A 27,256-nucleotide genomic window follows, 5' to 3' on the forward strand; every position below is an offset into this window, starting at 1 on the left:
GTAAAACCGAATGCAGGTATGAAAAAAGATGAAAAATCTAACAATTATTTTGGCTGAATTAATTGTACATTTTTTTTTAATCTCGTGTAAAATACGTACAGTTCGTTTAGAGTTAGAGTACAGACAAGAAAGTGCAAATCTCAATGCAACAGGATACAGCAACATGGTGTACATAGTATTGAGTTAAAAACAGCGGTCTTACTAGTACGCTAGTTAATGCTGGTTGATAAATAGCTGATATTTTGTTGACACGAATATTTCGTTAGTATAAGTTGATTTATCCAAATGCCCAAATGGCACTATGGGCCTCCTGATGGGGTTAAAGTTGTCTGCGTGTTACACCACTGTGGAGGCTATGAAGTGTGTCATCTAAACATAAAAGAAGAGCACCTTACACTTTCTCAATGGCATTTGATTCCCTATGAACGTGACCTCACTGAGGGCCATTGCAAGTTAAAACCATGAGCTTTTTAGAGCGTAAATGCAGATCAACGTCAGGCCGACCGACCAGGCTAATTTATCAAAATAGCTCTTCGTTGCACTGTCCTCATCACAAACGTATTTAACCAAAGTTAGCCCATTTTTTACTTGAAAAAGAGAAATTCATACGGGAAAACGAAAACGAAGGATCGAACCTGTTATATTTATCGCTATGTGTTTCAAGAATGAGCAGTTGACATGAAACCTGTATGTAGGAAGTGCAACATGTTGCTTGTTAGGGCCTGAAGTATCAATTTTTAGTGCACATTCGGACGGCCAAGCCTCTGGATGCACTGCTGGTGTCCTAGTATTTGCAAGGTGGTATTCCAACAATGAACAAAGGATAAAGCGCTAAAAGGCGGCGTACGTTTTTTTTCTAAGTTCGAAAAAAATAAAAAAGAAACGTCAGTTTTTCTACATTCAGTTAGAACTCTCATCGTAAGTCCTCCTGTCAGGAAAATTGACGTTTGATCAAACATGCCTGAATTGGGCTTAAGGATCAATTAACTCCGACCCACATGCCCAGCAGTAGCTCAAAAAGAGAATGAGCAGTAAACGACACTTAGTCACTTTTTCATAGGACACCTTAAATGTGTGGTGATCTTCTCTGCAATGTGTCACGCAGCTTTGATCACATAATAGTACCAGACGTGTCAGTCAAGTATATGAGATAGCTACTTGCGAAATAGCTTGCTTTAAATATTTTCGTCTGATAGATGCAAATCCTAAATTTCACAAAGGAAAATAAAAGAAAATTGCAGAAACAATTTTCCGTTCTTGCTCACGTATAGCCAATTTTATTTTTCGTTATTAGCAGCATTATAAGCATTCTCTTTGATTATTTACATTTAGTTATATCGTGTTGTCGAAATATGCTTGTTTTTGAAAACGAATTTTACTTTTTACAAGTCTACACCAGCGGGTCTAAAACATTAAAATAGCTATTTTGAGCACTGGCGCGCACGTAGCTAGCGCCGCACTTTTTGTTGTTTCCTCGTTGTCGATACATACGTGTATGAGGTGACGTCATCATTCAATTACGATTCGACTTGTGTTCGGGTCTCTGCGACAATATAATACTGTAGGTCATTACAGGTTTTTGTTATAGTTTAATTTGGTATAGTCAGCTTGATATATACATATTTTCATAAATGCAGGTGCGATCTAGTATTTCTTGTTGTTCTAAAATTGATACACTCTAGGATGCTTTAGAGCGAACGTTCCCTAGCTCTTTGATAAATTGATTTTCTAATCTGCGATATTGTAGGATCTAGCAATATCTAACTCGACGTACGCGCCTTCGAAGTTTTAGCCCTTGAGTGCTGTACGATAGTATGGTAATCCTGTTTGACTTGCAACCACTAGAAAAAGCCCTCACTCATTTTAATTTTTATGAACTGATCTTATAAACACAGTTCGGCGTTTGATTTCAGATTTCTCATCAATCAAAGTCATTTCTTCTAGGTTTGTCAGCAATTAATTTCCTCGGAATATTGTTGCATTACGGGTAAAACGTTTACGCGGCCCAACCGTTATGGATCAAAGACGAAGAAAAAACCACTATCATATTGCACGCGTCGCGTATGCTCAAACATGGAAATACTGGGCGCTGGTAACGGGCTCAGCATTCGTTGGCGTCGCAGGGGCAGGATGTTTCGTTGTATTTTGTCTCGCGTATTCTAATTACGCTGCTGGGATGTGGGCGCTTTCGGCGGGTAAGTACAATCGGACTCGATATGGAACGTAGTGTAGTACATGGAATAACTCTTGGGTTAACCTCCGACACTTCACATTTGCCAAACGAGCAGACTCTAACAAAAACGAAAGACATGCAATATCATAGCTGCCACTTGGAACCAGCATTGCACGCTCAGTTTGGCCCAGACGACAGTTATTGATTATACCCATCCGAGTAAGCGACCGAACGTCGAATTTACGAATTTAGGGGCTTAGTGCTAATACATATTTTTCGGAGTGATTCTTCTTTGGTCAGAAACCTGAGCAAAAACGCTGGAAACGTAAAAAAATATTTATTATGTTCTGTTGAAATTCAAAACAAATAGACGGAAACAGAGCCGTGGGTAGCTAGGAGAAATCAACTTTTTTTCAAGGATTCGCTCTAATTTATTTATCTATAAGCCTATAACATAGCTGCATAAGAAAGCCTACTTTTCTATGTATATTCATCTAGAACCTAGAGTACTTCTTAATTGTGAGATGACATTAATTACGTTCGTAGTTTAGCAGTGAAACAGAACTGACCCAGGCCGCGCTTGTATAATATACCATTCTTGAAACCGTAAGCGTTTACCTGTATGGCTCCGAGCTACAAAATGTCTTCATTCGTATTCGCAAAAGAAATTTCGATTTACGCCTTCTGTACTTTTCTAGCAAAATCAGCCGCACAATTGTTTATTTGCCCCTCTGAATGGCTGAAACCCCACTGCGTCAATGCACTTGCAATTGGAAGAATATAGGTCTTCCAGTTTACCTAAAGTCATAATAAACCCTATCTGGCCTTAACCGAAAATGCTCTTTAAAAATCCTGAAATTTACTGCGGTCTCAATCTTCTAATGGATTCAGTTTTATTTTAGCTAAGCTGAACAAATGTGTTCAACGTATTCAGGTTCCTCCTGACACCCTTTCACTGGTTACTTTGGTTCGATCGGTACAATTCTGCGAAGATCCAAAAAAACAAATAACCAAAGTTATTATATTTTGAAAATATAATGACGAAAGCAGTCCGCATTTGGTGGTAAGCTGCCATAACATGTTCGCAAGGGTAATTGCTTGTCGTTTATTTTTTTTGCTTGCACCCTTTTACTTGTATAGGTCCGTTTTCGCTTGGAGATAGCAGACCGTCGAAGGAATCACTGTTTGTACAGTTACAATAGAGGCCCGCGTGCGACGTTGTTGAGCAGAAATCCGTAGTGTTCGTAGACATCAAGCTTTTATCTACGGAAGAGAGACTTGGGTGGGGAATGAGGGCGAGGGATAGGTCAGATATTAACACTTTTCGAGTATCAGTGGCTGGAATAGAACACTGTAAGATAGATACAACGATGGCCAATATTCGTACGGTAATACGTTTTACAAATCCATTAATTTTATTGTCTTATTTTCTGTAAATTTACTTTTGAGCTAAGTTGAGGCAATAATTGGTTAATGATTACATAGTTCTGTCTGTGTGTTCACTTGCGGAACACCCGATAAAACGGCCCTATATTGGTGTTTTGGTGATGGTCAGTATAGTGTTGGTTAGCTTATGATAAATTAAAACAGCGCTTCGTTACAAGTATGCTAACGGCGTTTCGCAAGACATTAGTCCTCTGATAGATAAAGAGGTCCTCAAAGATATCTATGACAAACCCTGCCCAGAGCATACGTAGATGGTTCTGGCCATCGGAGAGAGCGGAGTTGGGTGTGATCCGTCTTGTTCTTCTACGTTGTATTTTTGAGGTGAACTCGTAAGGACGAGGTGAGGCAAGGCATGCAATGAAAAAAAATAAGACAAGACATTATGTGAAACATTTTTGTTGGTGGAAATCGTAGAGAATATTATTCATCGCGTATTTGTATGCTGGCTTGGTCCTTAGATAACGTCGAATTATGGCAAGCGATCACCGATACCTGGAACATGTTAAAGCTATAACAAGGGCTATTACTTCAGAATCCTCAATTCATAGATCCTAATAAAATCAAGTAAATTCTTCTTTGCACCCGCACGAGTCAGCCTGTTGAATTATTATATATGACGGGCCAAAAGCGTGCTGGCAATGGAATAGATTGAAGTATACAGTTATGAAAACGTTACATATATATATATATATATATATACACTTATACCACAGTCTGTATCCATACAACTAACAGGTTTCCGTAGTCTCGGCGATTAGGGAAAACATATGTATGTTGATTTGCATAAACTGTGTCTTGCTTTGCGTACGGAGGATTGTAAGCCAAAATCGAACTAAAATTCTGTAAAAAGGTTTGTTTGGAAGCCTATATAGTAGACACTGACACCGACCAACCATGTACCACTCTTCTCCTTCCGAATAAACAAGCACGTCGTCCGCGTAACTCTATTTTTTTATCTCTTCTTACATTTTTTTACAGCGATTTTTAGTTTTGCCGCACTGCATCTACACATGCTGAACCTATTCGATCGTCTAAGCTCTTGGCACGATGCGCAGTCCTTTACGCAGATCAAGTATCTCGCTTTGGGGGTCTGTGGCCTTTCGACGATAGGCGGAGCTGTATTTGGGGCACTAGCTCTTCGAATGAAAGAAGGTAAAAAAAAATCAATCGTCTTCACAAATTTTATCTCCGTCACGTGACCATGACTTATTCAACCCAATTAACGCGTTTTGTTTCCTCTAGAAAATGTTTATTAAGTATTTTTTTTACGAAGTACCGAAATGATCTTGACCTCAGAAAATCATCTATCCGAACTCTTTTTTTGTTCCTATCTTGCGGTTCGTGTACGTTCATCTAATCCGTTCTGACAGAAGTTGACTTTGACGAGAACAACTTCTTCATATCTTCGATTGCTGCCGGCCTGAGCCTTCTGTCGGGTCTGATGTTACTGGTTACGGCGATCTTTTACCGAAAGCACATTCGAGAAGCGAGCGATCAGCAATTCCTAACCGATGATCAACAATCACCAGGTCCCCCCTATGCCTAAGTCATCATCACCATTGCTAGAAGTATGAAGCACTTGAATAGGAAGGCTTAATTACAACTGACTATTATTGTTGCGTAAGAGATCGTCATTTTTTATTGTTGAAAATATAGAATAGATGGACAGTGACATTGTTCTTTTTCATAGAAAAAGCCGTGTTTTTACAGTCGTATATATATATACTAGCGGCAGTAGTCAACAATATGATGCTGTGGCATAGTGTGCTATAAGAAATGTCCGAAACGTGGAGATAATTTAAATAATTTAAGACAATATTTTATAACTACATTTCATGTACACAAAATGACTAAAATAATCTACGGTACAAGCATGTACAGCCTGTAAGCTGCTCTTACTACATGTTGCCTGCCTATTGCATTGTCGATATATTGAAGATGGAAAACTCTGCCTTTTGTAACGTCTTTCGTAGTACTCATAAATGATTACAACTGTATCATATAGGTCATGTACTACATTAAAATACGACAGTGCCCTATTTTGTAAATGTTACAGTTTAATAGCGGCTTCCGGTGGCTATAAGATTGCCATATTAGTATTAAAGTATGGATGAGATCTACATTTCTCACAGTTACGCTATAGACCTCCAAGTGAGATAGAAGTTGTAAGGTGAGTTAGAACGGGTTGATTTTCCTGGCTCTGTCGAACCCATGCAAGGCCCATCTGCCATAAAAAGTGATAGTCAAGTAAGTAATAATGCGAGTTACCTAATGATTCTACTAAATACTTAGCATTTAAGAACGCTTGCCGCTTTTTTATTCTTTCTTATTTTTTGCCATAAAGGTACTTGGGGCCGAATTCGCCGTGTCGCCTAAATGAGCGAGTGCATATAACAGCTAATTATAAGCACATCAGTTTTTTTTTTAGCATAAAATGAACATGTATTATCTTGAACATCTATTATCGTAAAAAATTACACAACGTCTTCTGTGTACGCTCTATGTTCATCTCTGGATAAATCGAATGTAAGGTTTGGCAAAAATAAAAGTTTTGTCGGTTTTTAACAACTAACGGGTATTATTAGTAGTATTAGTAAATACGTAGTAAATAAATAGAAGTAACCATTTTTCGAAAATGATTTTACATGCACACACACGCATATATATATATACATTTATGTACTCTTAACGGTTGTCATTTAACCATTTCAAAGTCCTTTTGGCATTGTAAAGATTTGGTATTCATTCACGCGATATATAGGGCTCAATACTATTTGATGTTGGTTTTTCTAGAAGGGAACCGTCTTCTGATGGACACGATTCGAAGATATGAACAATCCAAAATACATACTTCGACTTGTTTTTTCCTAGACAAGCATCTTAGCGATCCACCAATGATGGAGCAGAAAGCCGTGACTTTCATACTGCGTTAACTTCATTTGTCTGCTTACACATCTTGTATTCTGCTGAGGGATCGCCATGTTGCTGTAAATACGAAAGGCCCAAAAAGTTTCCCAAAAACTTATTTTTACACTTGGAATTCGTAGCAGCGTTCGGTAGTTCATTCTTTTTCGCTCGTGTAGACGTACATCGGATGATTCATTTCCTTCGAAGTCTTCGAATCTTTTGTCGGCAAAATATGCTTAATTGACCTAGATATGTTGATGTTGCAGTATTCTAAGTTTTATATGCTGTCATACTAGCTAGATTATACGTGGCTTCCTACGACATGTCCACATAGGTATCAAAAATTCTCTGATCTCTTATCGTTCTTGTAATGTTCATGATAAGTCAAGTGAATTTGTCTCTGGCTTAAAAAAATACCAAGCAAAAAATTTCGCGAAACGTCTGCCTAAATTTAGCCAGTTAGGACATGAGCATTGAATACCAGTGTGTCACATATGAACATTCTAAACAATATCTCCAGCGGTGGACCTCACCACAAAGTCGGAAATTATTGCGATTTGCTTTTCAAAAATTCGCGGTTTCTACAGCTCCTTTTTCGCCTATAGATCGGTGAAAAATGATAGCATAGGTTGTTATTTCTCTTATTTCGTGAATATACGCATACGTTGATATCCAATGTCCATGTTGAACGTTGGTGATTAATACACCACAGGTAGAGCGCGGCTTTGTGCTCCTAATAGACTTCGTTGACAATAAGATATTCGCTTTTAAAGTCTTTGAATAGTAAAAAGTCCTAAAAGTTCAGAAGAGACAATGGCAGAACTTTTGACAAGATAAATTACTCGGGGAGCTCTAAATATTATTATCTACCATGGGCGTCGTGAAAAGCATCTTTCTTTCCGCTAACCCTTGGTCTGAAGCTCCCTGCTACCTCTAACTGTGCGTCCTCCCGGCTCTACAGGTATACTTTACATTGTGAAGATACCCTTGTTTTTTTTGTTGTCAAAAAGAACTATGTAAAAACAATTCGGCACGAAATACAAAATTTGGAAATCTAACGTTTTTGCCAATAATACCAGTCTCGCTACCGCGCCAGTCGTCACTACACATTTTAAGCGATCGGAACATACCCAATTCGACGGACCGATATGATAATCCGCTTTTTTCGGTTGCGACAAAAAATGACGCCGGAAAGCCTTAGAAATCTGTGTAGCTACCTCATGAAACTAGGTATTAGAGCTTTAAGCTTTTCGAAAAAGCGAGGCGTTATTATACGCGACAGCAAATGTCAGAAATCGCAAGGGCACGGTATAGCCTTAATTCACATTTATGATCTAGTTAAAGTTTTTATCGTTTTTGTCTAAAACTAACAAAGTTTTAGACAAAAAAAAAGAAGTGTGACAATATTATAAGATATAATATTATCTTACGCCGAACGATCATAAAAAACTTAATTAGACACGTCTAACAAAACTGATCTTGCTTAAACTCTGAATAATGCACTATAAATATTGTGTACAAGCAAATGCTGCCAATACTAAATAACAGCTTATTAGGAGTGTGCATAAGAAATTATGCTGCAATCGTGAAGCGGCGAAATTATTATGATCACTGTACATTTGCTGTTCCCAATCGTCCCGTCCCCCCTCTATATGTAATAACGGAAGGAATTGTTAAAGCAATGCATCTTTATTATTGGTGAAACATCAATACCGGTCCAGCGATGCTTATGTCACTAAAATACGGGTTTAACGAAGCTTAATGTGATTTGTAGCTGGTTAGCAAATTTTAAAAAACTCACAAACATCCTTTAAAAGTGGATTAGACGGGCGTTGGTGAGAAAGTAGAAGACTGCACTGTATCAGGTGGTTTGCAGAAAACGGCAACGAAGCGGCATCTTCGCTTTCCTTATAGGATTACGTGTCCTAAGTCAGGAAGATCGGGCTACACATCTCGTTCAGTTAGCCTTCAGGTATGTGCATTGTCCAACAAAATGACTATGATGTCCTTAACAAGCCTTAAAATCTACCGCAACCTAAGAGCACCAAAGGTTTGCGCCGGCAAATATATTTACACCATCGTCAGAAGTTTCCCGCCTCCCAAAAGCATCGGCATGATTATACATTGGTTTGGTTGTGAACTTAATGCTGAAGTACGTAATAGATTGAATAGGCAATTGTGCCGATGTCTTCAGGTACGTAAGGCATGTCCAAGTGCAACTGTGACAAACCAGAAGTTTTTATTGGGATTAAATTAAAACCCTACTTTCGATGAATCGAGGCTCTCTAATTTAGTTGTTAAAAATAACCTTATAGTTAACAGTGAACTCGAATAAATATTCGAGGAAGCAGAATTATTATAATTTAATTTTAATGGTTATATAGCATAATTTAATACAATTTACGTGTAGCTAATTTTTGGAACAATTTTTTTAGAGCAATGTCTAATTAAAATAAAATAAAGGGAAAGTATCTATATTTTACGTTACGAGGTCTGTCGCTTTATTGGCACCGCGACATAGCAGAGCGAACGAAATAGCAGTAATTGCGTGAACGACGCTCTATGTATAGATTTTTTTTTACTATAATATAAATGCTTTTGAATTAAAACCCATATTATGAATGAAAGTAACTACAGTCCGTTTTGCTGGTATAAATTTTTCCAGAGTACTATAGCAGCCTATCGAGAGACGCAATCGATTACCTTAAGTAGGCAAGTATCGTGTCGTAAATGACGCGTGAAAATATCGTTGCGACTCAAACCCAAATCAAAACCTGTTTAGCCAGAAGGCGCTTATAAGGATCTATTAGGTTGGAAAAAAATATCAGTGTAAACTGTGTATATTTAAAATATTATTAGGATTATTATTCGATATCGTCGTTGCCTTTCAAGTTACTTTTATACTTACGTGGAAAACTATACGCGTTGATTCTCTCTGTATTTGATTAAGCCCGGTTGTCCCGTTTCAAGAGGTGAATCAGATGTCCACAAAGATCCATTTCAGTGCTGTAACAGCAATAAGACTTGTCAATATGCTAAAAAATTAGGTTTTTCCCTGTCTTAGTGATTACACTGTGTAAAATTGCAGTGGCTTCGGATTTATCTAAGCATTGTAGAAAATGTTATTGTACGGTTTCGACCGCCATGTTTACATCTGGTTGATAGGCCCCTCCCACTAACTTAGTCCATTGTGCCCGAAATAAAACGGACTGTCTTTCTATAGTTTCAAGGTTACAAATCAGGTTACAGGTCGTATGAGTCGACGTTGATTGCGTTTGAAAGCGGATTGTTCACAGCGGTAGATTCGCTGAAATCCTTTGCGCAAACGTAATCTGATGCTTGCGTAAAACGTCGTTTTTGTAAAACTTACGATAGAGCGCCTCGAATATGAATGAAGTTTCCACAAAAAAATGTAACAAACTCTACAATTTTGATATACAGTCAAGGCACACATGCTCCCCAGACCATTTTCATTTATTTAGCGACTACAATTTTGTCTGTGAATGTTTGCGACAAATTTATGTCGAGGTATGATCTTCCGCCTTGTTTGGCCCATCGCACTACCGAATCGCGCGAACCGACTTCACACGCCTCATATAACATAATTATTTCGAGTTTTACGTCTGATTCGGTCGCGAGGCATCCTTTGTGACAGATAACTTTTGGCATGAAAAGTAATCGGATGAATCACGCCTGATTTCATAAGAACAGACGCCATCGCGCCGTTACGGAAGCAAGCGTGTACGATTGATACGTCGCTAGTTTGAATAAGGTCAACGCCGTATAACGTAGATTTTAAAGGCCATCTGAAAGCCTTAGCATTTGTTAGTTTCCATAGGCGTGTCACGAATATGCAAACTAATCGTATTACAAACAAGGCTTAGCCGTACTTCAACGAGTGCTCTTCATACACTTATTATTCTGTTTACTTTGTATCCTCTTTATACTCTGTACTTTGTATTACTCTGTACGTATGTGCAATATTAAATCACGAACGAAATCGATCCAATGTCACTGTACCTTATCTGATTGCGTTTCAAGTGCCGAGGAACTGATACAAAAACACCGTACCATGTAGTATTTCATGATACTATATGAAATATGTGGGCTCAGTAAACCACTGGCCGGCGTTCGTCCCGTCACTCGAAGAAAAACTCAACCCATTTAAAATGCTCCGAGTTTTACGTCCGATATCGTCGCTAAGCATCCCATCAGACGGCTGGCTCTGTGTTCATACTTGGATCGAACCCAGACCGTCACGGCTCCTTCAAGGCTAACGAGCGAAGCGGCACCCAATACGCCGCTGTCAGTATTTTCCATCTTGCTAACGCTAACTGTGCGAGTAGCAGAAAACAATAGTGTATTAATACAACGCGCCATTTTCGTCCGCCTCATATAACCTTTAGCAGGCCCAGTACATTGACCCTTGATTAAATAGTCAAGCAAGCACAACTCCTACCATTCACGAGTCAAATCAACCACTTGGGACGAATCGAACGATTAATAAAAATTGTTTTAGGTCTTACGTTCCGTTAGATATTACATCCGACAGTCGACACTTCGATGACCACTACGTTTACTCTCGATATTTCCCATGTATTTTACATGGCGCGTCAGAGCGTGTGTGTAGGTAGCGAACTACCACGGGATGTCCCCTTCTCAAGCATAAGGTTTGTGCGAAGGCTTGCATTGCGGGGCCTTAGGTCCGACATGAAGTACTATGTGCTATGTTTCTTTCCATTGGCTGTTGGCTACCCACTAGGTATATTTGGGTTTTCAGCTGACAGACATATGAAACTTGGTAATAATATGCTATAGTAAGCATATGTCAGCAGTCATGGTTACACTGGAAATGCACTCAAAGAGATACGCATTAGCCACTTCTACTGAATTTAGTGGCACGAGAAACGCTGTACGCTTCAATGCGGGCCAAAGTAGACATCTTTGTCTAATTTTGGAGGTCATCCATCTGAAGCGATCCCTAACATAGGCAGTATCGTATGCATAGCTCGAAACACCTTTAGGTTCTTATTTCTGCTGGCTGGCCCTGAAATGTGCGTAGATTAAGTCTCGATTTAAAACTAATAAATAAAAAAAAGAAAATATAATGTAAGATAAGAAGATCTCGAGTTAAATTTATTACCCTTCCCTCTATCGCACCAATCGACTAATGAAATAATGTTTACTACGCGCATACTCGATGCTCTATATATAGGCCTAAAGCATTGATCACTTAGCAGACGCACCTCCCAGAGCATTAGGTACCTAGCATGGATGTCACCGTTGGACCTTAGCCACTGAAACAGTGTCTGTGTACGATTTTACTTGCGTACAGAATAATCGAAAAATCGGATCAACTTATGCAGAATCCATGTACAAAATCGCATATCGAGCACACAGAAAGGTGGACAAACTTCCGCATTTATCGGCACTAGGAAAGCATTGATTTACATACTATCTGTCCGCGTTTTTGGCTTAATAGATGGCCTGCATATCTCACACTAGAATATACAACACACCTACGAAACCCTTCATGTTCCTAAAGAATAGCATTCAACCTGAAACTGCTAGGTACCCAATTTTCGCACAATAATGGCGGTGAACATAAACACTGAACGTTATTTAACGCCGCGCTATTGTGTGCCTTGATTTAGAGTAAACGAAATCAGGCCTAAGGCCTAACTTGTTGGATATGTCGATTTTCCATCGCAGACATTTTTGTGGTCCAAACGCTTTTTCTTTTGCTGCAGCAGCTCTCTTTGAGCTTGTTTGTTAGCCTACTGCACAATCGAGTCTTTCCGTTGCTCTATTGAGAAGTGTATCCTATTAGTTTAACTGTAAGTTAAAATGTTTCAAATGATATGAAAGCTTAGAAAAGCACTTTGATGAACTTGGAACTCACAGACGATGCAGTTCGTGCCGATCGACAAGTACGGCTTGATTTTTCAGACAAAATGAACGGAGCGAGAGACTGTTCCCAGTAAGGAAGTACTATTTCGTTATTTTAACAAAATTAGTCACTTGCTTGTTTTCTATTTTCACTCCATAAGGCAACAGTTAGTTAGCTCGATTTTATATGAGAATATAATAGCCAGCACAAATTATCTACTTATAAGCAAAATGTTATTTTTTTCCAATAACTAGATAAGTGCTTCGTGTTAAGCATTGATTCATATAGCCGGTTTCTGCCAACACAAAACGAAGGTTGTCTATGCTCTGTTTCGAATCAATTGGGAGTCAATCAGATAGACTTAAATAAATACAATCAATAAACTTTGCAGGCCGATTGCACGACTTCAACACGACGTATTTTGAAGTAGACTTTGGTCGGTGAAAGCGTAATAATTCAGCTTAACTCTGCCACCCTACATGTCGATAATGTCGCCAGAAAACGTTATCAAATTGCCGACAAACTATAAGATTTGTTCGATGAGATGCCATGTCGTGTTTCGACGATTGCGGACGGAACAGCTTGGTGAAATCGAGATTCCAGACTAATATCTCGTACTATGTACAGCCGGCGCGTTCTATTTCACGATCCGGCGCAGACCAATTAAGTGGCGGTGTTTAAGTAAAATTAATTAGCTTGAGTGTTTTATGGTGATTTTTCGTATTTACGTGCATAAAGTGTCGACTTATACAGAAACCACTGAAGAGCGGGAACACAAATTGCTTTGTTGAAATGATTGTACACACTGTATGCGAAACTAGCGAAATGTTGCTAAACTAAAACGAAATGCCGATGGTGTCGGTATTAGAAATGGAAAAGGTGTGCTACGAAACGGGAAAGCCATGCGATTATTTGCGAACTCCAAAAGGACAGCTTTGTCCCGTGCGATCTCCTCCACGAGAGATGAGAAGACCGTAGGCTTGCTGCATCAAAAATTATGTTTCGTCGCCTGCTTGAGGAGGCTGGATTTAAGGTTAAAGACCTGGCAAGAACTCGGAAGGCCTTGACTGGCGGATGAAGCGCGATAGCTCAGCGGCGCAAAGGGCAGGGGTTGTTGAGCCCCTGTTAAACGTGTCCCACGTAGGGGATGCAATAGGGGAATCCCCATTAGGGACAATAAGTGTTAAGGGACATGGTATGTGTCAAAACCCCCGGCACGGATCAAGACAATTGCTAGGTCCGTGGCGATGCTGAGTAGCGTTCTCAAAGGCATTCAGGGCAACGGTAGCAAGCCTTTGTAACAATTACTGGCGGAAAGAAGTGGACGTCTTGAAGTAGTGTCGAAGCAGTTACAAAACTTCATTCCGCAATTTAGGGATCGAGGCCTATGCGTTTCCGGTGCAGTGGAATGTCCCACACTAGCTAATTTTCGAGCGCACCTTAGCGTTTTTGCAGTCTACCTCGTTAAAAATGTAAGAGACCTAAGACCTGCCAAGAAACGTCGGTTGAACGCTTAAATGAAACGAACCTGTTTTGATTTGGCAGATCAAGTCGAAAATCATGCTACTGGGAATCGGAGAAGAGTCCGCTTTTCGAACTAACCTCATTTTGAAATTCCGAGTAAACATGAGCATCATATCCTCAGGCATGTTGGCAGACCGTTTTTCGAAATTTACCCCCAAAAATCAAACACGAAGCGGTCTATAATTTCTGGCAAAGATACTAAAATGATACATTTCACGCAAAGAAAGCTAGAGCCAGTGGTTTTTTAACAACAGAATAACTAGTTGATTCATTTTACTTGGGTCTGTCTGACTCTATGTAATTCTGCCAACTCTCATGTGCACACTATCTGTCAACTCCTGACTTACTGCCCTGGCCCGACCTTAATTGTACATACTGTATGTTAGGTTTAAGTAATCGAACAAATTCAGATTGAACTGTTGTTTCGTTCTGCATCAGTTGGGGTTCGTTGTGCTGGCAGCGCCCTCTATTGATCGGCGTTCGAATTGCATCCCTCTCGCGGCGACTGTCTCTTTATAGGCTGTGTTGAACAAACCAGCAGCCAGAAGTAGCCAATACATAGCACGCAACGGCTACCGTTTCAGGCCGCAAGCCACCGTTATCTTGAAAAGCCTTTATGAGCGGAGAGGAGAATGATCATCGTGGCGGGTTGTGGAAGTTGGCTTTATTTAGAGAACTGGTTCAGCGGCTGTTAGAATCGCCGCTCCATGCAACGATTGAAGGCGCTGTCCGATAAGCCGACTGTAGTGAATGGGCAATTCGTTTTGTTGCCAAGTCGTCCGTGTGACCGTTGTTTGCTACCTGGTTAGATGTGCTATGATTCATGTAAAGTCATGTCGTCACTACAGTGGAAGTAGCAGCTGATATATCGTTTACTTTAATCCAGTTTATTCCACTCCACTCCGCCAGAGGTTGAGTGAACTGAAGGGTGACAGTGCCGTGAAGTTACACATGTGTGTGTCGCTCAAAAGTGATAAAGCTTATAACGTTACTTGTACGAAAATTGGAATTACATTAATTTTGTTCGTACGTGTGCTTTTTTGGAAGGCTTAGTTAACACCTACCCTGCTTACTTATCATGGATAACATTTTTTCGTGAGTAAGTTAGTGAAACAGAAGCGACGACGGGCGACCAAGTGAACTGCTAGTTGTCGTTCGTTGTGTCCTATGGAAGTAGCGCTGGTCAGAGATGAATTTAGCATTAATTAATTGCAATAGTCGTACGTGTTTGTGTTTCTATTACGCTAAGTTAAGGTAATTACTCCGCATATACGGAGCGTGAAAAGTACGACCGGGTATACAGTTTCGAGCTGTCATTTCGACAAGATTCATCCATCAGTAGTACTAGTAGTAGTATCGTTACTGCTTCTATGCCTGGATATATATGTGTGCATGTGTGTGTGTGTTAGCATAAGAATTGAACATTTCACCGTGATTTGTCTTGCAAAAGTTACCTACGATTAATAACGATACCTATCGCCGGCAACGGCCCAGATTCTTGTAGTCAGATTGGGCGTTGAAATAAGTTTAACTTCACGATGACGCTGGAGGAGCCAACGGAAGACGCGAAGTGCATGGCGGCTGAAAACACCGACGGAAACGCGAATAAGACCAACGGTCGCCTTCGATTTGGCCTTCGCGATAAGCTTCGGATCGTGTCTTCGGAGCAGCGTCAAAGCTTCTTCACGGCCCTATTGCTGGTTTTGCTACTGGTCTTCTTCGTTATCATAATCGCTCTCGCCGTTAAGGTAAATACGACCTCGTCAGACCTACATGACCGTTGCTATTCGCCAGAATGCTTAGAGAACGCTGCGTACATAATGAAAAACATGGACTCGCTAGTGGACCCGTGCGACGACTTTCAGAAGTTCGCCTGTGGGAGCTATTTGAGAAAGCACCCGCTCAACCGAACCGTCTCTAGGGCAGATCTCCTAGACGAGGTTCGTGCTAAGATCCGAGCCCGTACACGTCAACTGATTGACGAAATTAGCCCAGAGCAAGCGAAATCAGGTCATACGATCCGCAGTCATGTAAGCAAATTTTTCACTTCGTGCATCGATGAGCGCGCTCAAAGCACGGCGCCACATACTACTTTGATTAAATACATACGCGATATGGGGGGCTGGGAGCCGATTGCAGCGACATCGTTCGAACGCAACCAGTGGAAGTTTGACAAAAGTCTCGTCGAAGTTATGCGAGATTACGGTGTCTTTCCGTTCTTCAAATTAGACGTACAAGTCCACGGACGAGGTGGACGCACGCCCATGATCAGGGTAAGTAGAGACATAGAGTTTAAATCTCGTGATCAGCTTATTTCGAACACATAACGTATATATTTGTTTGTACTAATTATCAAAATGTATCTGGATCTGCTGGGGAGCAAGGAAAAATCGGACAATGTGTGTTCTCACACTTGAGCCCGTCAGTAATCCAGCACCTTTTTCTGCCCAATTTTAAACGAATGAAGAAGCTGAAAAAATGCGATCTGGTTTTTACGGTTCTACGAGATACTTTAGTTCGTAACGTCTTATCGATCGAGACAAAATGCCGAGCAAACATTACGCAAAAATGCCATGAAGACGATTGTTGTCAACACGATCCCAATCACGGTGATGAAATGTGGACCAATTGCATACATCTACTTGTTCGAATCGGACATCTGCCCATCAAGAGTCCAATGAGGATGTGCTTTGTATTACAGGCACGTGGGAAGACAGGTAGCGAACGCATCTGTAGATTTCGTATAATCAAACATCGTTTCAGCCAAACAATTCCTCTATTAGTGATATGGACATTGTAACGATGCTGGCCATACAATATCTAATATTCGGTACTCTTTGATAAGCAGTATCATTTGTTTATCCTTGTTTAATTATTTGCATGCCTGATTCAACCCTTTCAGTCATAGTTCCTATAGAAACGTGTTATGTGTTATGGATACCTAAGTTCTATGGTAAAGGTAGTTAAAATTCAGAATAAGATTGAGGCGCTGGCTTCCAGCGTAAAACAAGGTGTATCTGCGACCGATTTCAAACCTAAACCTGTCCCTGGCTTTAGTAGGAAAACGCGTCAGCACGTGATACCGTCACGGGGGCTTGATTCTAAAGCTGGATTTCGTAACATACTCCTAACCACAGTGGATCAACGAAACGCGGGCAACCTTCTATGTGGCCGGGCGGGTCCGAGAAAAATGAAATCAACTGCAACATCGCGCTCTGGTAGTCTGACTCTTCCAGTGATCCCAAAACCTTTGAGGGTGGACCAGCCCGATAATTGAGTTTTAAAATTATGAAGACGGTTGCCAACACCATCTCTTGTGCAGGCAAAGTAATAACGGGTAGTTTGAAAAAAGTCTCCGCTAGGTGAAATGTAACGGCGATTCCAAAGTCTACGAAATCTATGTACAACAGATATGACGACCGACTACACGCAGCAATTGGTCACGCTCATAATTAATTTAAAATCCTTGCACACACATATATATATATATATATATATACACAATTGTTTTGTAAAGAAACGTCACTCCAGAACATTAAGATCTATATATTAATCCCCTACAGTCAGACAAATCCGATCTACATAAGTACTCTAATGCGCTAGATTTCCCGCCTCGTATGGAGTAGCACTTAACGCGAAATGAACAGCAGAAAATCCTTGAGAATAACATCCGTCATAGTTCACATGGGACAGAAGAAACGTGGCCTTGTCTTACCTTCCTGCGTTTCCAGTGAGATTCTTTTGTGTCGCTATGAAAGTTTTACAGATCGCAAAACCCAAATTCGGTTATTTTTATCCAAGTTCGCCGAGTTCGGCGCATCTTCCGCGTGCGTTAAGGCCGCTTTCTGATAGTTTTTGTTTTTATTGGTAACGGGATCAGGACGGAACCGGGTGGAAGTATCATCGGAGAGATACGTGAACGCCCAGATTTGTCCGTTCTTCATTCGTATTGGACATTTTTTTTTCGCTCGTTTTGAGATATTAAAGAAAGAAAGCAACTTATTCCTATTTCGTTATTTTTTTTGCCGAATACCGACTTGGGCACTGACGGCCGGTCATCATTTGTGTAAACTGAATCACAGCCCCCGTTCTTCATTCAGTGCCTTATGCGCCATGTAATGGAAGATATTAGACACTACAGGCAAGACGAATGTGTACAAGAAATCGAATACATATTTTGTGAGGCTTTTGTGCCATGAAGAAACAGTACTGGGCTTCTGTCCCTATGTTACACAAAATTTTCTGGCCACTTGAATGTGAAGGATAATTAACTTGGGCGGCAAACAAGGGCCACCGTATTCTCATTTTCGTCAAACATGCGGTCTTAATTTACAAAATAGCGAAGTGATTTTTTGAGCCAATGCGTCTAATAAACGCATTTCAAATTGGCCTCACTCGATAGTGCGCATTGACAAGTCACGAGATCTATTGGCTTCTTTTGTATGTATGTATGTATGTATGCCATGTCTTGTATGTAAGTTGAATGTGTTCCTTTAAATTAGGTTTTTTGTTCGTCGATCATTATGCCCATTTCGCCTGAGACAATCAAAGGTCGATCTCTGCCTAGCAGAACTCCATGGTGAAGGGAAAATTCTCACATTAGCTGGCGATCTGTCTTGATCAGCCGCAACGGAACAACATAAGAGTCAAGCCAGTAATTTGGCTCGACGTTGGCTCCTTTCCTGAGAGATCTATTGCGTATCGCTTCGTTTCTAGCCTAGAATAGGGCACGTGCATGTTTGTGCGCTACTGCTTATGTAAACAGGTATCTTTAGTACAGGTTGTGCGGTATTCTGAAATAAACTTTCCTAGTAACAGTGTAAAATTTTCTACGTTTCCACGAATTCTACTCCTGCGCACAATTTCATATTGAATCATAATGTGTGTAAGTCATTCGGTGAGACAACGTTAAAGGGATCTGATTCAGTCTGATACGCAGCAAGGAAATATGCCGGAATTTCTTCGAAAACTTGCCTCGAATGAATCAAGTAGTGAGTAACGCATAGGATATGCGACATGCCTAGTTCATCTTGACCTGCCACGGACGGCCGACGCCAGCTTCTGTGGTGGTGCAAAAGATTCTTTCGGAGGAGGTAATTGTACTTGCTTAAATGGGGGATCTATGCAAATGCTTAATAACGAATTCACTTCTAGCAAATAAAAACGCGCTCACAATGCGGCAGTCCTGTCAGCACTGTCACAGATCACTGAGGTCAGCCGTATACGATGCTAACAAACCATACCAACCATGGTAGAATACGGATCGGCAAAGTCTAAAAGGATAATTTTTGATGATTTGCTACTGAAATCGCATCTTTGGTACTATCTTATCCAAGTATATACGAGTCAAAGTAGTGACGATAAGGATGAAAACAGGTTATACCTGCACTACCAAACGGATCGCATTGCCGTCCCGCCGAAACGGTAAATCGTGCATTATGTCGCGGACACTCACCGTCTGTGCCGGAAGTCGTCGTACTGAACAAAATGCCCATCCAATCAAGTGTACAGCTCGTAAAATTGGTATGAGTTTGTCATTATAACTACGCGTTCTGACAATTCTCGGTGAAATTCTTCGCTGGCCAAATACATTAGAAAAGCCGCGACCATGTTGATGTTATGCGTTTGTTCCTAACGTTCGTTGATAAGTTTGCAAGTGATTTAAATAATATAAAATATTGGTATATGAAAGCAAAAAAGACGGCACAGCTATTAAGTTCAAAACTTTCTGATTTGCCGATTGGTATGCGTCCTGTCCTTATATAGCCTGCGTCCTATATAGTTTGTTACTAGCAATACGAAGAGATCGCTTCAACGTTTGCGTAAGCATTTACTCTGCTTGAAATACTACGGGGTAGCAATATCATTTGTTAGCTAGCACCGCGTTGTATTTTCAACTCTTGTCTACAATGTATTGTTAAATTAACCGAAGCTATATCTGGTCCAACAAGAGCCTTTATTCCAACAAATTATTTACACATGAAGGAAAACGTTGAATCCAGCACTCATTATGCTTGTTAGTCATCCTATAACACCAATGAAGGCGCAATCCGCCGCACAACCATATCCCTTACGATAGAAGACAGTCCGGATGGACACTACCTTCTAAATCCGTGCGATGCGCAAAAGTTCCATTAGAGAATAACACATCTCAGGTAAAGGCAAATCAACGTGACACCTACTGATCTTCGGCAAAATTAAGGGAACGTTTATTTTTTCTGAATGTTTTTCTGTTCTGAACGTTTTCAAGCTCGTGGACAATATGCTAACTACAATTTACTGCGCTGGCGTTGCTTCCTGATCCGACAATCTTCCCTCCAGCCACCTCTTAAGAGCTGCATTTGCCTATTTATTATATCAAAAACACTCCGGTGTTCTGGTTACTTATTGCGTTATCTAACCTTTGATAAATACTGCAGAATACCTAGTCTCGTTTTCCCATTATGGATCAGAAAAACATGGCCCGCTCTCGTAGCCGCTTGGTTCAGTTCCTCTATTCACGCCCTTAGTTGGACCTGCTTTCGACAGTAGGTAATCAACCTATACTATAACGAATACTAATAGAAAAAAGACATTTAGTCAATAGCAGAATCGTGTCTGCCACCGGAAACACCATCATAGAAGGCGAAGCCTTTGTGGCATTCTCCATAGCGTTCTTTATTTTTCGACAAGTAAAGCCTTTACCGAAACGGTTGCATTTTCGCCTATCAGTCTGTAGATCAGCGCTTGTTGGCAGTTAGCCTTTACTATTATTATGATGGCTTACATTTGAGTGAGACTCAGGTAGCAAAGATATCATGATATTTTCCACGTAGCGTGGCCACTGCTCTTTCGCCAGGTTAAACCAGCAAAATGAGTCGAGGCAGGGGAACGGGGATAGGAGAATAGGGTTGAAAAGAACGCTAACGTTTTACTATTATTAATAATAGGATATTATCACCACATTTGCACGAGTATCAAGAACATTATCATCTGATATTTTTTTTAGCTATTTCTGTCTATCTGTGTGTGTTTGTGCACGTATTGATACGGTCGCTCATTGTTATCGTCTGGACGTCGTTTCCGTCATTTACCCGCATACACTCTTTATCGTAGGTAGCAATCTTTCTGCTCACTGAAAATCGCAATGTTGACAGCAGCTAGCAATGACTGTAACAAAAAGTGTGACCAAGAAAAACTGCGTTCCAAACCAACACAAGTTGCAATGTTTAAGTTGCTCATCTAATTGTCTACATTGTGTTATCCAATAATGTACCATAGGTAACTTGATATGGCTGAGTTCAAGTCAGAAAAAGAATAATTCAAGTTAAAAAGTCAAGAAGCGCTAGTTGACAACTGTCGTTGTAACTTGTGCTTCTTCCTCACGGAAAATGAATGCACACTTACGAATAGGCTAGGTATTGAGTTATAGCTTTTACCATTGGACTGACGACGAACTATTGTAATCGACCATTGAACCCTGTATCATGTCTGAGTTTAACGAAGGGTTATGTTTCGATAGCCAAATGTGCTCATACCCACGCAGTCAAGATGGTGATTACTCATTTGGTAACGTAATTATTTGGCTTCCATGTATATCTTGCGATCTGCTGAGCGTTGTGTATTTCCCAGTCTTATATTTGTTTTTTTTTTCGTATTTTTGGGTTTTGTCATACCCACGCACCATCACCACCATTATCAGTGTATGGCTTAATCAGTAAGCGCGTACCTACCGGTATAATTGTAACTTTTCGTTATTGCACAGCTATGCCCATACATAGACGGTAGATCTGTAGCATAGGTCCTCCTTCTTTCAATAACTGCCTTCATGAACCTCAGTTAGTAGTTTCTTGCCGAATTAGGTTTTGTCCCGGTGGCCGATGTCTATAGCGTGCAATGCTACTGTGTCTGTTCCTTCCGTTGATAACAGACAAGCGGCGTTCCGCGCTAACTGACAAAGGCCTGCCGTGGTGTGGCCCATTCGACACGGAAGTGCGCCATTGGTGACGCTAACGGTGGGCAAACAGGCTGCTGCTAGTGAACCGCTCGCGGCTATTCCATGAAAAAACGTTGTAGCGTGAGTTTGGTTTGCTCTTGTTGCTTTTCCATGTTACCATCGGCACGGCGCGTCTCGCTGCCCCGGTCGACGCTCGTGCGCTGGTGATGTCGGCCTCGGGTTGATATATTGCTATAGGGACTCGTCTTTTATCAGCATCAAGTATGTAACTGCAATGAAGCCTTTAGTAGTGACAGTGGTAAGAGCCGTACTAAACCCGTTGTTTGGTAATCGTCAGGTGATGCTTATGCCACCATCTGGGATGTTCTTACTCGATTTGCGATCATTGACTAGACGATATAACAGAACTAACACGGTTTCCATGTTGGAAGCGTTCCTCGTCTTTATCGTGCCGTGCGTCTGTCTCGGCTTCCGTTAAAGTTGCTTCATGCAAAGTAACTGGTAGCGTGGAGCGAAAAAAATCTAGCTGACTAATGAAATGCGCTTATAGCTCGAGCCACCTGTTAGAACTAAGTATGTTTATCAATGTATGAAGTTTATTTAATACGTTTGCGTGTTTGCGTCGAAAAGAAATGGAGCATGCTCTGTATCACAGGCATATGAATCATTTTTTTGCTGTGAGCCATGTTGCCCGTCTATTAACGTGGCCCGTTGTTACAACAGTCATATGGCAGACCGATAGATAATATTCAACGTGTAGCAGCTATTCGTTATATGCGTCGTTCCGTAACCATAGTTACCTGTAGGAGCTTGTACTAATAACGTACCTTGAGAACGGCGGTAGATGTAGACTTTTCATTACCGTGCCACTAAACAGATAAAATATTTTCGTGTAACAAATCGGATCATAGAAATGAAGTTTATATGAACTTGTGTGGATGGAGATGGCAAGTTCATTCTAATCAAATTAAATAACCAGCCATACAATCACCCCAGCTCGAACGATAATATGTTTTTATTGACCTCAGTCAAAATTCATTCTTGTAACAAAACCTATAGGACTCATGAAGATCTCGGCTAACAACATGCCCAGTCGCAGTACAGATAATTAGCTCGTTGTTAGAAGATACATGAAAATTAATAAATTCATTCTAAAACATCATTTCGACGTAGCGTTAGCCACCTTACAGATGTCCATAATTTCCAACGAGTATCGCTTACCCGACCAGCGCTTGTCGAGTTACTACTACGGAATGATGAAACGTATGGTTCAGAAAGTACATAAAATATTTTTACTTCCTTGTAATTTACACCATTTGTTGTACAGTTGTCTGTAAGTTAGCAAAAAACCGTTGTTACATGTCGATGTTTGATTCGCTGTATCCGATAGGCAATTAGGGGGTGTGGGGGTGATAGGAAATAGGACGTCGAAGCGGGATGCACCAAGAAGAAGTTGGGTTCCACAATGCATGACAGTGATCAGCGGTGTGTGGCCCTGTTTGGTTGTTACAGCGTGGGTGGACGAAAATGCGCATAGACGAAACAGTAAAGCCTAATGCAACGTGGACGGTAGCAGGAAGATTAAGGTGGTGACAGACCTCTGTTCCAGCTTGTGTGCAGCGCATAGGTTTTTCTAACGTTGGCTTACCGTCAGTCGCAACGCTTATGTAATATTTAATTATTCATTGCAAAGCAATAGGATTGCCTTACGATTGTCTTTGAGTTTAGAACGAAGACAGCCTACCAAGAAGATGGGTGAAACAAAAAATACATAAATTTACGGGGTACGAAAAAAGTCACTTTTATTAATAGTAAAGAACGATGTCCATTTAAACAGGTGAACATAACTCATGTGCCCATACATATCGCTGTATAGAGACAAAAAATTGAAGATTCCGCATATCCTGGCAAGAAGGTCAGGCTGAATTAGACCGATTTTTGAGTTTTTTTGCGGACTTTTAATACGGGTCGTCGTAAAATCGCATTCTGTTTAATATGTTACCCTAAAATAAAGTATGGAAGAGCCCGTGAACGATGAAGCGTAATGCAGCTCTGCTATAAAGATCGTCCTTATCATCATTTACGTTAGTTGAGAGTGAGAATACTTGGGATTGAAAACGACACATGACGGTTACCCGTTACGTGTCGGCCTCGAACGAACCCCAGTATATCTTCGAAGCTTTTACAGCATCCTTTATTATTCATTGCAATGTTACGAAGTTAGTGGCGGCAGCAGCTCCAAAGGATGTCCTCGTCTTCGGTGCAATTGTCTTTCAGCGGCATCAAATCAAGACGTTTAAAAGGGAAAACCCACCGTCAAAGACTGGGCGAAGCCCACCAGCCGCTAAGACGAGTTTCGTCTTGTCGGAGACAATGTTAAGAATAACGGAGGCACAGTTACGTAGATGAGCTGGAAAGTCACTGGCTGGTTGATTGACTACGCCTTTGATAGACTCGGTGCTGTATGGCGTGACGCGGATATCGTGACACTTTTCCGCGTGAAGAGGATCTGACGCTTCGTTCACGGGACGAGTATTAGTTGTCGGTCATCCGTTGCCTATCGTGAGGTTGGCCGGTCACAGTGGGGCTCGCGCTTCTGAGCTACTTCGAGCTCTAGACCAATGGGTCTGATGGTATGAGATAGAATGGCTGGGCGAGTGGTGCCAAGAAGGGCATCCGAACAGATATACACGAGCAGACACAGCTCTCATGACGACGAAATGAGCTGAACTAGCCACGGAGGCTCTAGGTATGTTTACCCGCGGCTGACTAGCCATCACCAGTGGTAACACTTGATGACAACTATGACACGAAGCATAATTGCGGCCACAGGCAGAGAACCAATGACTCCACAAAAGCTGTCACAATGTAATACCGATGCTATAGAGCTTTGAATCCTCAAAAGATGCACGTAACGGCCGGCATGTATGAGTCGAAACTAACGAATATCGATATCGAGCTGAGAACGAACTTTTAGACCTACTTATTGATTGAAGGCACGCATGTATGTGAATGTGATTCTCCTATTGCTATTACTTTCACTATTTTCCCGTGTATGAACACTTCTAGTTAGAATTTAGTAAATATTTTTATAAGGAGTCACGTCTGCGGTTCTCGATTATGTTATTAGTGCAATTTGTTAGACGGATAGACGTCGGCCCATAGAGCTTCCGTCGGGGAGCCATACCGCATTGTACTATCACATGCAAAACATTAAAATACAACAAGATAGTATTCTTTATATATATATGCCGCAATGGTCAGGCAGCGGAAGTCATGACATTAATTCAGGAGGTATAAAGCGCCATGCAAGAACGTAGTACGCAGGAGCGCCACAAGAACAGACCCGATAGTAGGATTTAATTTTTCTAAATATTTTCGGAACGGTCATAACATGGGGAGCTTTAAGCGCAAGCAGCCCTATGGAAACAGGGGGATCCAATTGCGATGCTACAGCGAAATCTCAAGCGAGCGACACACGACTGGCAGCCTCGAAAAGTGTAATTGTCGCGTAGAGTTTTTCCGACAGTTGTGCCTTTGCATAGCTGATAACACGAACATCCGAGCAAACCTACCCGTGCACTATTTGTTGACAGAGGGCTTTTCTTTCCTTGCTGCTGTTACCGCCATTGCCACCTGCTGGCAACGCTGAAAAAACGTTATCGTTATCTCGTTCGTAGACCTCGCGGAAGAATTTAGCTGTCTTTGATTCGTTGAGCTAGGAGAGACGATTGTGCGATGACTCCGTATGAGTACGGTTGGTCTTTGTATGTTTACGGCCTAAGGACACTTGATTCTGGTAATAGTTTTTGCTACGCCGGTTGCCACTGCTGCCGTCGCCACCGGCTACAACTGCGATGCCTGACTCGATCTGAGGCACCCGTCGTAGATGACGTTTCGTCAATCTCGTCGATGTCGGGTTTACCGAAAATGGCGACGCTAATGGTTACGGTGCTTGACGACGAATCGACAAGGATCGTTCGCGAGACGTAATTGTTTCCGTTGCTGTCTGCCGTCAACGTCAGTAGGACAGCTAAAGGAACTCTCATTTATTCAAGTGCTATTAAAATTAATGATTGTAGAACTAATATTACGGCTGCAGCAAATGCATAGTCGCTTTTTTTTTTGGCTCTGCTATTGTTTCGTTTGCACTTGACAGTTACCGCCAATCCTGTTGCTTTCAAAGAGGCTTCGGAAAGGCTGACGGCTTTTGATGTTTAACACGGATCGACGGGAAGAGTGCCAAAAGCTCTCGTTCATTAATGCGGCGAACGAAGAAAAACAAAAATGATAAAGTTAAGCATACGTAGAGGGGACAAGAAACAGGCGAAACTAGAAATGGGCGTGCATTTGGCTAAGGTTACGTTACGTCGTAAGTTAACTGTCGATTAGTTATTGAAGCGTTGCACTTTAATTTCCTTGTAACGTTTCAGTAAGGTATTTACCCTACGCTGTAATAATGGAATACGTTGCGGGAATAAGGGCAGAACATTTTCAGCTTGATCAACAAATAATGGCTAGCAATACTATCTTTAGAAATTTTACTACGTTACAGTCTTAGCTAAATGTTTCTGGAAAACGAGAAATGAACTCAATAGGCCTCAGACAGCATTGTCTGAGGCCTATTGGTGGCAGTATCAATATGCTCAGATTTACGATCTGGTAAATGATGATTAGGCTTCTTAACGTTTTCCTTTTTTTAATCTGCTTCTAACATGCGTATGTGGGTCTTTATGAGCTGATCATGTTGGAATAATATGTAGATGCCGCAGTGGGATCCAGCTCAATCCAAAGGTGCTGCTGCTGCTGCTGCTGCTGCGTGACAACACCCCCATCGTCCGTCGTAGCACGAAATTAAACGTCATTCAGTGGACAACAAACGCCCGAGATGTTTCAATCCAGGTGATGTTCTGCTATTGTAGAACAACTAGTTAGGTAACACATCCTTTCAGTTTTCGCTGTATGGACGCGCTTTCAATGAGTTAATCCAGTTATTTCGTTGTTTGTACGAGCGTATCTACCACACTATTATACTATATAGCTAGGCGTATTCTATATTATCTCGGATTTACAAGCATTCCATTATGATATTATCTACCCTCTTGCATATTTACCTGTATTTTTGTGGGTGCCAATACTTTCGAATATCGATAACAATTGACGTTTAACGAAAATGGGCCGTTTGTAATATCAGCTTCTATTAGTGCCATATAACCGTATACGTCACTGTCATAATGTTCCATTATGACTATTACGTCTATACTAGACTATTGCCTTTAACCGTTCGCTACCCCCAGCCCCATTTGGCGATGATGGTATTTTAGATGGCTGCACTGGCGACATGAGCAACTACAACTACAGTTACGGGTTCATGCATATA

At 41.0% G+C, this 27,256-nt stretch overlaps 2 protein-coding genes and 1 long non-coding RNA gene across 9 annotated transcripts in view; 2 read left to right on the forward strand and 1 right to left on the reverse strand.

Moving 5' to 3' along the window:
* Window positions 1–6,187, forward strand: part of LOC147754909 (uncharacterized) — a 6,770-nt gene extending 583 nt beyond the window's left edge. The window contains exons 1-4 of one of the 5 annotated variants that reach the window (XM_086992721.1): window positions 1,457–1,561; window positions 1,914–2,195; window positions 4,598–4,771; window positions 4,990–6,187. In XM_086992721.1, coding sequence (XP_086848847.1) covers window positions 2,015–2,195; window positions 4,598–4,771; window positions 4,990–5,165 — 531 coding nt within the window. In that variant the 5' untranslated portion in view covers window positions 1,457–1,561; window positions 1,914–2,014 and the 3' untranslated portion in view covers window positions 5,166–6,187. Of the gene's footprint in view, window positions 1–1,456; window positions 1,562–1,913; window positions 2,196–4,597; window positions 4,772–4,989 lie in introns of those variants that run through there. The other 4 variants (XM_086992723.1, XM_086992724.1, XM_086992722.1 and 1 more) reach the window with 4 other exon arrangements.
* Window positions 6,188–8,222: 2,035 nt separating this feature from the next.
* LOC111252751 (uncharacterized) lies at window positions 8,223–12,592 on the reverse strand. 2 transcript variants are annotated; one of them, XR_015330090.1, is made up of 4 exons: window positions 12,429–12,592; window positions 10,547–11,573; window positions 9,435–9,532; window positions 8,223–8,745 (listed from the first exon to the last, which is right to left on the reverse strand). It is a non-coding gene; the product is annotated as an uncharacterized LOC111252751 (long non-coding RNA). The 2 variants fall into 2 exon arrangements; XR_002674333.2 differs by lacking the exon at window positions 10,547–11,573.
* Window positions 12,593–14,474: 1,882 nt separating this feature from the next.
* The window catches only part of LOC111252514 (neprilysin-1-like), a 59,170-nt gene continuing 46,388 nt past the window's right edge, over window positions 14,475–27,256 (forward strand). The window contains exons 1-2 of one of the 2 annotated variants that reach the window (XM_086992283.1): window positions 14,475–15,039; window positions 15,435–16,213. In XM_086992283.1, coding sequence (XP_086848409.1) covers window positions 15,479–16,213 — 735 coding nt within the window. In that variant the 5' untranslated portion in view covers window positions 14,475–15,039; window positions 15,435–15,478. The remainder of the gene's footprint in view (window positions 15,040–15,434; window positions 16,214–27,256) is intronic. The other variant, XM_086992284.1, reaches the window with a different exon arrangement.

The sequence above is a fragment of the Varroa destructor genome, unplaced genomic scaffold (assembly GCF_002443255.2).
Source record: "Varroa destructor unplaced genomic scaffold, Vdes_3.0 BEIS01000006.1, whole genome shotgun sequence".
NCBI classification, from domain to species: Eukaryota; Metazoa; Arthropoda; class Arachnida; order Mesostigmata; family Varroidae; genus Varroa; species Varroa destructor.